Source organism: Alosa sapidissima, chromosome 14 (assembly GCF_018492685.1).
Source record: "Alosa sapidissima isolate fAloSap1 chromosome 14, fAloSap1.pri, whole genome shotgun sequence".
Lineage (NCBI taxonomy): Eukaryota > Metazoa > Chordata > Actinopteri > Clupeiformes > Clupeidae > Alosa > Alosa sapidissima.
Genome location: NC_055970.1, coordinates 11,636,377 through 11,647,248, shown reverse-complemented (window position 1 = coordinate 11,647,248; position 10,872 = coordinate 11,636,377). Strand labels below are relative to the sequence as shown.

At 42.6% G+C, this 10,872-nt stretch overlaps 1 protein-coding gene across 3 annotated transcripts; it reads left to right on the top strand.

Annotated features, from left to right (window-relative positions):
- The first annotated feature begins 316 nt into the window (after positions 1-316).
- Positions 317-10,790, top strand: katnb1 (katanin p80 (WD repeat containing) subunit B 1). Of its 3 annotated transcripts, XM_042060840.1 has the most exons (21): positions 318-608; positions 1,255-1,316; positions 1,397-1,556; positions 2,391-2,521; positions 2,849-2,966; positions 3,080-3,180; positions 3,298-3,339; positions 4,058-4,141; positions 5,985-6,100; positions 6,292-6,363; positions 6,524-6,674; positions 6,894-7,078; positions 7,304-7,455; positions 7,741-7,791; positions 7,957-8,021; positions 8,118-8,339; positions 8,662-8,793; positions 8,959-9,035; positions 9,389-9,463; positions 9,781-9,897; positions 10,527-10,790. In XM_042060840.1, exons 3-21 carry the CDS (start codon positions 1,505-1,507, stop codon positions 10,660-10,662), a joined length of 2,079 nt encoding a protein of 692 aa, XP_041916774.1. In that variant the 5' UTR covers positions 318-608; positions 1,255-1,316; positions 1,397-1,504; the 3' UTR covers positions 10,663-10,790. The 3 variants fall into 3 exon arrangements, with proteins under 3 accessions (XP_041916775.1, XP_041916774.1, XP_041916773.1); XM_042060839.1 differs by lacking the exon at positions 1,255-1,316; XM_042060841.1 differs by lacking the exons at positions 1,255-1,316; positions 7,741-7,791 and having other exon boundaries at positions 317-608.
- Positions 10,791-10,872: the final 82 nt, after the last annotated feature.

Here is a 10,872-nt window from a genome sequence, read left to right as displayed (position 1 = left end):
TTATATAGATTAAATGCGTATTATCCCAGTGCTGGTGCAGTACAGACGAACAAAAGATAAAAATACAGAGGCCTAGCCTAGAAAAAACAAAAACAAAACATAAGTGTTTGGGGTCTCGTGTAGACTGACGTTAACATGTAATAACCGCAGTACGTGTTTGGGAAAATGTCCAAGTAGATCCAGTGCTGTTTCACAAAAAGAAAGACTTCGACCCCATACAAGACTTTACCAGATCGAGTGGATTCAAAATCCTTGACAGTAGCGAACACACCCCGCGAAATGTTGCGCTGTTGCTAAGTTGCTTTTGGGTTAGCAACCAATCACAAACTCGGTTGCTACTCATAGGTGTGTCCTCGGAGCGTAGATAGCTAGAATCTAGCTGTACTGTTGTGAACATGACAACATGCACAGCAGCAAGACTCAGTGATAAAAAGTGAACTCACATCATTACGAGGAAAAAGATACAAAAACCGAAAAGCTGGGCTTCATAAACTTGTAACTGCCGAAGCCATCGCTATTTTTCCAAACGAAAAAGTTGTTCTCACAAAAGGGCTGAAGTAGCTAATGCAAATTGAGCGCAGTTGATTGGACGGGATTAACAAGAAAAGGTAACGCTTGGGCTAGCTCAGGCTAGGTTAATGAACTTGGGACTTTCTTGTGTATGCTAACAATTAGTTCGCTAGCTGCTATGTTTGATGTTGATATGTTTACATTAACACAGTCGCATTGTGGCATGCCTTTGTATTCACTGCTAGCCAATCACGAATTGGACTCACAGCAAATATATCCTATCAAATGTTGTTATAACACAGAATAATTTGTATTCATCGCATTTCATGTTAGCTCGCTAACCAACTAACTCGGCCGTGCTGTTTTCGAAAAAAGAAAAATGCTGCTAGGCTTAGCAGTAACCTATATAACTTTAGCTAGTAGGCATGCCAAGACTTAGACAAAGCTATCAACCTAATGAGAATAAGCCTGTGGTAAGCCAAGGCAACGTATGTGTAGTGTAAATTGTTGACCTAATGTTAGTGTTCTTTCCGACCACAGTTGACAGGTGTTGGTATTGTTACAATGTGTTCAACAAGCCATTGCTAGGCATTTGTAATTTCTTTGTATGCTTCATTTGCCTAATGAATGACATTGTCCCGTTTGGCTAACGACTTGTCACGTTGTACATGTTCAGAAATGTAGTCTTGATGGGCAGTCTCAAAATTAAAATAGCTGTATGTTCAACAAGACACTTGCACACAGGCACGGGTATGCAGCAGTTCACGGATCTTCAGCCAATCTCTGTTCTTCAATAGTTTCTACAGGTCAATATTTGTTATGTTTCCCATTTTGAAGAAACATTCTACATTCTATTTTTCGTGTTTTACTCATTTTCTTGTTACAGATTGGGAGGAAGCAAATATGAACTGAATTGAGTTGCAGTCCCTGGGATTATTTTCCACATTTCTCCATTCTCTTGGAAATAACAGAAGAAACTGACAGCACGCCCACAATGCACACCGTCATGGCTGCGGCCAGCACTACCAAGACATCCTGGAGGCTCCGTGAGTTCCTCAACATACACAAGTATAGCAGTCATGACATAGATAGACAAAGGCAGGTGGACCATCACATACACTTTCCCCTGAAGTCTCACAATCGTCTCAGTGAAATAGCTGACTCTGGCTCCATGTGCACTTCTTGGTGTTTTGCGTCAGCTTGTTAGTTATGTAAGCGCTTGGGTGATCAAATATAATACATTTCCTTAAGGATGCACGGTATTATCGGTATGACATCGGTATCCACCGATGACAGCTTAAGAATTGTATTATTGGCATCTGTATATACTCTTGGCAGAGAAATCAGCAAGGCTATATCGGCACAAACTATCAGGGTTTCAGAGGAAGCTTCATACAGATCTGTTCAAATAGGAGGAGACTTACTTATATTTTGAAAATGTAATATGTCAAATTGCATTTACATCTAGATATTCACCCGTAATCTCTTATTCATCACGAGTGAATATCTAGATTTCTTAAAGTATACATTTGAGGTAGAATTAGAAAGAATTGTGCCTGTACAGTATGTGCAACAAATAAACCGTCACAGTAAGAGCAAATGGTAAATTCTAGTGCAGAAAAGACCCTTTAAGGAAATAAAAAAGATGTGCATGTATCCGTATCGGCAGTCAGCCAAAATGAGTTTGAAAATATCAGCATTTCGAATATAGGCAGAAATCCAGTATTGTGCTTCCCTAATTGTCCGCAGACTTCTGACTGAATAAACCCATTTTGAGTTCACAGAAACAAACTGGCTGTTTAATACAAACTTTAATGCAAACAGATATTGCACTGGAAGTGGTGTGTGATGGCTATGAATGTGATGGTTACCTGTTACAGAGGAGATGGTAGCTCACAGTAGTGACGTGTCATCCCTGGCTCTGGGGAAGACCTCGGGTCGCCTGCTGGCCACAGGAGGAGAGGACTGCAGAGTCAACATCTGGGCTGTCAACAAACCTAACTGTATCATGGTACAAAGATGCTTTAATGTTATTCAAAAATACAATAACTCCTCTAGAAGACACTGGGGTGCTTCAGGGTAATGCACACCTAAACCACATTGTAGTTGCAAACTGTCAGCCAGAAAGACCTTAAGTGCACCAGAAATGATTATGGTATTTGGTAGATGCTTTTGTCTAAAGTGACTTACAGTAAATGATCACTATGAGTTTAAAATAAAGTTGAAAAAGCCTACATTAAGCCTAATATTTAGAAATAATGAATGTGTGTGTGTGTGTGTGTGTGTGTGTGTGTGTGTGTGTGTGTGTGTGTGTGTGGTGTGTGTTTGTGTGTGACAGAGTTTAACCGGTCACACTAACCCAGTAGAATGCATCCAGTTCAGCAGCTCTGAGGAGCAGGTGGTGGCAGGGTCCCAGTCTGGATCTCTGCGTGTGTGGGACCTGGAGGCGGCGAAAAGTGAGTCTCAACTGCACACCCCCCTGTTCTCTGCATCAACGTGTCATGTATTTATTCATTTATTCATAAACATGTGTTCGTTTTTCTGTGTGTTTATTTCTCTGCGTGCACAGTCTTGCGTACTCTGATGGGACACAAGGCCAATATCTGCAGTCTGGACTTTAACCCATTTGGAGAGTTCCTGGCCTCTGGGTCCATGGATACTAATATAAAGGTGTGTGTGTGTGTGTGTGTGTGTGTGTGTGTGCACGTGCATAACTATAGTTATTGCACACTTAAATGAAAATGTTAAGTGGTTTATGTTTTGATGTCTGTTTCTGTCTTGTTTTAGCTGTGGGATGTGAGGAGAAAAGGTTGTGTTTTCAGATATAAGGTAAGACTGCCACACTATTGTTTTAATAATAGGATTGCATTTCCTTCATTGTGGTTGCAGAGTATCATACTTTCAATTGTTTTGTATAAAGAAACCATTTTACCAATGGGCCAAGTGTGCAAAATTAGTGTGATTAGTTAGTGAGGCTGTTTTATGAGTTAATTCAGATATCATATTGCAATTTGATCTCCATAGATGATTGCACATATGCTGTAATCACCAGTAGAGTGGGTTGGAATGAGATGGGAAGATTGGTTGACATGCCCTTATATGATTCCTAATATGGACGGATCATCTTTGTAGCCTTCATGCTGATGCTCGCTATGCTTGCTTTAGCCTGGATATCTGGTGGTTTGGTGAGGGTGGCACTCCAGCAGACAGCATATGTGGGTCAACTGTGGGTCAGAATGCCCAGCAGGTTATCTACAGAGAAAGAGCACTTGAAAAGAGCCATGTCGGAGTGTGTGTGTGTGTTTGTGTTTGTGTGTGTGAGAGGGATCGGTATGTCTGAGTGTTAGATAATCAGCCCTACTAAGCAGTACTTCTATCCCGTTGTCTGAGAGGATAACTGATCCTTGGATTAGTGTGGGCTATTGTGTGTGTGTGTGTGTGTGCGTGCGTGATTGTGTGCACATGCACATTTTGCTTGTTTCCCTGTCAGTTTGAGACTTGTTATGGTACATCCAAACAATATGTGTGTGTGTGTCTGTATATGAAGGGTCACACTCAGGCCGTCCGCTGTCTGGCCTTCAGCCCTGATGGGAAGTGGCTTGCATCTGCTAGTGACGACGCCACTATAAAGGTAGGTGTGTGTGTGTGTTTAATTGTTCTGATGAGTGTTTTGGTTTTGTGAAATGTTTTGTTTTTTGTAATTTTTTTTGTTAAAGGTGTGCCTATTGTTAACATTTTAAAGGTGCACGCCAACATTTTGGGAAATTAGCCCCCAGAGTTAGATAAGATGATACATACCCCTCTTGTCTCTTTGCGTGCAGTAACTCAGTCTGATGCACCCACCGTTAACCTAGCTTAGCATAGCTCATTGAGGTGGGCAGAACCAACTAGCCTATAGCTCCCAAAAGTGCTCCCAAACATAGTAGTTACAACATATACCAATGCAAAATGAGACACTGCAAAAAAAAGCAGTGGTGTTACTTTTGCAAATCCCAAGTAGCAGTAATTCACCTGAAGGATAATGTAATTCCAAGCATGTATATGCTTAGAAAATCGCTGTCTCGTTTGACATTGAAATTTGTACACATTGTAATTATACTAGTCACAACACAAATAGGACAATGCTGGAGTTCTTTTGTCGCTTTTGAGAGATCGGCTGGTTGGTTCTGCCCACTTCAATGAGGTATGCTAAGCTAGGCTAACGGTCGGTGCGCCAGACTGCGTTACTGCACGTACAGAGATGAGAAGCATATGCAACATCTTATTTAAAGCTGCATTTGGCAAGATTGCTTTGACCATATTCACTGAAACCGACACTATTCTCCGACAGAACAACATAAATCAGCCGGTTTTAAAAAAAACCCCGCACTTCGTCCTCCACCTAGAGCCTGTTATTTGTTTTGCAAAAATCCACAGCTCCAGGTTCTTCTGGTCCAATCAGAGCAGGGCTGTGTGAGATCTGACTGTCTGAATCACAGTCTGGTGCGCAGTGACGAGCATGAACTCGATGAGAGGGTGCTCGGTGGTAGTGGGGCCACATTTAGCCTCAATCTGCCAGACTTGTAGCCTATCATTGAAATGTATAGTCTGGAATCGAATCATTCACCTGCTTAATCCAAGGGGCGGGCAGAGAATTGTCTTTCAAACTGCCTAGGCATGCAATAGGCCAGCACTACGACCATATCCGTATCCGGTCGGCAAAACGGCAAATACATCCTTCTTCGAAAGGAATGACTTAAGTGCATTGTGTTGCTCTACTTTCAAAGAAAAGCACAAGTCCAACTCCTCCAAAGTTGACGCCAACGCCGATTCAAACAACCGCTCTTCGTTCGCCATAGCCACCTTCCTTGTTGTTCACCGTCGCAGGATGTCGTTATCCTGTTAAGCCCGCCTTAAGACTCTCTAACGAAATAGAGCGCTGTGATTGGAGAACATCCACGGTGTTAAGCCAATAGAAATTCCTATGGTTCGATACTAGACGTACAGGCTGAGCAAATTAATTTGCCGCCGCTAGGGTGCGTCTAGATTTCTAGGCTACCAGACTTGCCAACTGCAGCTTTAACTCTTATTTATTTCCTTTTATTTATGTGGGCGGTGGTAGTGTAGTGGCTAAGGAGCTGGGCTAGAGGGCAGGGGCCTCATTCCAGAAACTTCCTAACTGTGAAATCCTATCTTATCTCAGTTTAGGATGGCATTTAGGATTTTTGGTATTACAGAAGCATGTTTCCTAAGTGCATTTAGGAAAAAATCCTATCTTATGCTAAATGAATATATAACATTTCTCAAAATGTTAGCCTGTTCTTTCCTGTTAACTATATCGATATCTTGCATGTAAATGTGTGTACACATTAATGATGGGATTTCACAATTCTCAAGATGAGAAAGTATGGACTTATACAATGTATGTGTATTTATGTGTGGATAATGATATGTGAATATGTGTGTGTGTGTGTGTGTGTGTGTGTGTGTTTTAGCTATGGGACCTGCAAGCGGGAAAAATGATCACAGAATTCACCTCCCATACAGCAGCAGTCAACATTGTTCAGTTCCACCCTAATGAGTATCTGCTGGCCTCAGGGAGCGCAGACAGGTATGTGTGTGTGTGTGTGAGAGAGTGTGTTTTGAAAGTGAGGAAGGTAAATGTAGCCTCTTAACCAATAGAAGGATTTCATCTGCACCTTCTGTTGACCCTAAGCTATTCATGATTTATCCTGTCCTCTGGAGTCTGTAGATTAGATTGGATATGCAAATAACGTGTGTCTGTGTGTTTGTGTTGTTTAGGACCATTAAACTGTGGGATCTGGAAAAGTTTAAGATGATTGGCTCATCAGAGGGAGAAACCGGAGCTGTCAGGTCAGATTTTTGTGTCTGTACTATGTATGTGTGAGCGAGAGAGACAGACAGAGAAAACACAAGGCTTGTTTAATAAAAGACTAGCTTTATCATTTCTGCATGCAGCCACCTCACGTGTGTGTGTGTGCCTGTGTGTGTGCGCGTGTGTGTGTGTGTGCAGGTGTGTAGCGTTCAGTCCTGATGGGGGCTGCCTATTCAGTGGCTCTGTGGACACGCTGCGGGTGTACGGCTGGGAGCCCGACCGCTGCTTTGATGTGGTGCCAGTGGGATGGGGCAAGGTGGCAGACCTTGCCATCTGCAACAACCAGCTGGTGGGACACACACACACACACACACACACACACACACACACTCCTACAATTCTATACAAATGTAAAGATGCATATACAATATACTGTGTATATTCACACACACATACTTGCATGCATACATACATGAATATATACATTGTCTGAAATTTCTAGGTACCCATGAAGCTGTATTTACCCTCTTTAAAAGCCCTGTTCCCCCCCTCATTCTCTCTCCCTCAGATTGGTGTGTCAAGCAGTCAGTGCACAGTGAGCTCGTACGTAGTGGATCTGAACAGGGTCAAGCGGTCCGGCTCTGTGATCCAGGGTGTGATCCAGGATAACAAGCCACTAGCAGAGCCGCCATCTAAAGGAGCAACGATTCGGCGCAACTATGAGCGCCCAATCACCTCCTGTACTGGACAGAGGTATAGATCATAGCATTTCTCTTACTTATTAATGCATGTGTGTGTGCTTAATTGTCATCTCTCTAACCCTTCACACACACACACACACACACACACACTCGGTCACACATCAGACATATACATGCATTAACCAGGTGGTACTTAGGTAATACCAGGTAATTTGTCAAAAGATTTAAGTGTTATGAATGTGTGCGTGCCTGTGTGTGTGTGTGTGTGTGTGCTCAGAATGAAGCAGAACTCTGAGTCGGACAGGCGGAGTCCAGAGGGCGAGCATCGCAGCCCCAGCAGTGAGGATGAGCGAGAGGAGAAGGAGAGCAGCGCAGAGATCACCAACCCCGACGACTACAAAGAGATCTTCCAGCCACGCAGCGCCATCTGTGAGACGCACGCACACACACACACACACACACACACACACACACGCACGCACACACACACGCATGCACGCGCACACACGCACATTCACATGTGCGCATACATGCATACACATCTACAGAGGAAATATAAGAACACTATTCAGTGTACTGGGAATTAGCCTGTGTGATTTAGTGAGAGAGGAGGTAGTCTTATAGTTTACTTTTGTGTGATGCTGGTCTCCATTAATGGGGCTCAGTTTGCTTCAAAGCTGACCTGGTCACTCTGTCTCTTCCATTTTCATTTAGCTCGGACACCTCCCAAAAGAACTGAACCTTTTCCAGCCCCACTAGACGATGGTACGAGAGAGAGTGTGTGTGTGTGTGTGTGTGTGTGTGTGTGTGTGTACGTGCGCGCGCGCACATATATTTATTTCTGAATGAGTATGCTTTGTATACAGTAATTACATATGCTGTATAAGGCCATGTGTAATAAACCTATGACTTTCTCCTCCCTCCACCTAGCTGAAAGTTTCCCAGTGAAGCCTAATCAGATCGACATCGTGACCCCAGTATCTGATAGAGCAGCAGTGAGTATTTGTGGGGGATGTAGTTTTAATTAAGAATGAGAGTTTCACCTGTGTTTGTAGGACATCATTAAAATGGTATTTATGTGTATATTGCAGCCTTTTAACCTGAAAGCCCAGCCAATAGCAACCTCCACGCCTGTCCTAAGGGTGGAGCCAACTATAGTAGCCACTGCTCCACGCTCTGTTCCTGTGGTGACGTCGTCTGTTGCCCCCGCAAACCGACCCACTGTTACCACGGCGAAGACGAGGCAGCAGCCAGCTGTAATCATGTCCTCTCGGAACAAACCAATTGGACTCAATGTGGGAGACTTTCTGCCGGTTAGCACACACACACACACACACACACACACACACAGAATCTGGTCATATTTATTATTAATCAGTACTTTGTCAGAGTAATTGTATCAGATGGATACATATCTATTGGATAAATAGTAACATATATTATTATTATTATTACATATACTGTATCTGTCTGTCGGTCTGATTGACTGTCTACCTGTCTGCGAGTGTAATGACAGGCAGTTTTATGTGTTAACATCCTAGAGTAAGAGTGTGTGTGTGTGTGTGTGTGTGTGTGTGTGTGTGTGTGTGTGTGTGTGTGTGTGTGTGTGTGTGTGTGTGTGTGTGTGTGTTTCAGCCTGGTGGGATGACCGACGAGGAGGCTTTGGGTCAGATTAAGAAAGGTCACGACACAATGTGTGTGATGTTGTCCAGTCGCTGCAAGAACCTCAACACTGTCCGAGCGGTGTGGGGCAGTGGAGACATCAAGGTGACCCTCAACAGATCACCCCCAGCTGTGTTGTGCTTGGCTGAAATGCTCATTTATTGAATTTTCATCTACAACATCTGGCCTAGTTTTGTGACATAATTTGTTGTAATGTTTTTTGTTGGGCAGATTGTTATAATACTGCTTGTCTTGTTTTAAATTTTCTAGACATCCCTCGACTCTGCTGTGTCAATAAAGGATCTCTCAATAGTGGTGGACATTCTCAACATTGTCAACCTCAAACCGTGAGTGGAAATCCACACTTACAAATACCATATGAAACAAAATGGGCCCTAATTTAAACCTTTGGCAAAGCGTAAAGTATAACTCAAACTAATTTTAATAACTAAGCAAAATGGTTTCATTAATGAGCAAGGTCCTAGGAGCAATCGCATGGTCACTGTAGTTCACCCAGGAGGTTCCTTGCTGGTCGCCTCTATCTTTCAGTCATTTAAATTAGGGCCCCTGGACTTTTAATGGGCAAAAACTTCGGTTATGTAAGAGCCAGTATGTGAGGGGGCATAAGATGTGTTAAAACTATGTTTGATGGTCTCTTCAGTGTTGCATGTTACCGTCTGTCATGTATCTGCTACGACAGGTCGCTATGGAAACTGGACCTGTGCACATCCATCCTGCCTCAGATTGAAGTGCTGCTGCAAAGCAAATATGAGAGGTGAGAGACACACACACACACAACCTAAAACTACCATAGCAATAGTACGGGTATCTGATGTATTGTGTATTATGCATTGCAGACGAGAAGCTGAATGTGGGATGTTTGATTGGATAATGTGTGGGGAGCTTAGGTGTCATGTTGTCTCTCTGTGTTGTAGTTTTGTGCAGACAGGATATGTCTCTGTGTTGTAGTTAAGTGCAGACAGGATGCGTCTCTCTGTGTTGTAGTTAAGTGCAGACAGGATGTGATGTGTGTGTGTGTGTCTCTCTGTGTTGTAGTTATGTGCAGACAGGATGTGTCTCTCTGTGTTGTAGTTATGTGCAGACAGGATGTGTCTCCCTGAAACTGATTCTGAAGCGCTTCTGGCCTCTAATCTCGGACACACTCACAGCACCGCCCTCGGTGGGAGTGGACATCACACGGGAGGAAAGGTGTGTGTGTGTGTGTGTTTGCACATGCATATTTGTGTGTCTGAATATGTTTAAAACATATTGTATCATGTCACATTTATTGTAACCCCTAGTATAGATGAGTAAAAACAGGTATTAAAAAAACAAACATATTTTGCTCTTTTATTTTAGTTTTACAATGAAAACAATGAGGACAAATTCAGCCTTGAAGGGAAGCAAATCTAGTTTGAGAAGACAAAATTCCTCATAAAGAAATTAATATTCTTAACAAAAAACACAATACTTGTGGCACATGTGTTTGCTAAAAATATTTATTAATTTATTTGAGGAATTTTTCTCTTATAACAAAAATTGCGTCCCTTCGAGGTTTAATTTCCCCCTCATTGTTTTCACTGTGAAACTAAAGTAAAATGGCAACATATATTTTTATAATTAATAATTAATTTTACTCCTCTTTACCAGGGTGCAAATAAATGTGGAAGGTGCGGTATATTTACATGTCAGTCATATCATGCAGTTTCAGTAGTGGTAGTATAAGGAGTCTTTCACATGTAAATTATTTATGTCAGTCACTTAGCAACGAGTCTGAAGCATCTGATCATCATTATTTGAAGGAAATATAATCTATGTGTGTGTGGGTTCTGTGACAGGCATCGGAAGTGTAAGGCATGCTACAAGCAGCTGCTGAACCTCCATAAAGTTGTGAAGAATCAAGCGAAGCAAGTGGGTCGCCATGGTAGCACTTTTACAGAACTCCAACTACTGATGGCTCCTCTGGACAACTGACTTGCACGTGCAAACACACACACACACACACACACGCACACACACACACACACACGCACACACAGTATTTCTGAACACTAAGTGTATACCTTTTCACATTCCCTTTCTTTTTGGCTTTCACACATAAACACTTACAGCCTAAATATGGCTGAGATTTGAAAAGCCCATAGTGGGCATAGACAGGGAGAGGCACATGAAAGCGCTGCACTT

Coding starts and splice junctions, on each gene's coding strand:
- katnb1 (XM_042060839.1), top strand. CDS start 1,505: ATGCACACCGTCATGGCTGCGGCCAGCACTACCAAGACATCCTGGAGG. Junction 4,142..5,984: donor GTGACGACGCCACTATAAAG/GTAGGTGTGTGT, acceptor TGTGTGTTTTAG/CTATGGGACCTGCAAGCGGG. Junction 6,364..6,523: donor GGAGAAACCGGAGCTGTCAG/GTCAGATTTTTG, acceptor GTGTGTGTGCAG/GTGTGTAGCGTTCAGTCCTG.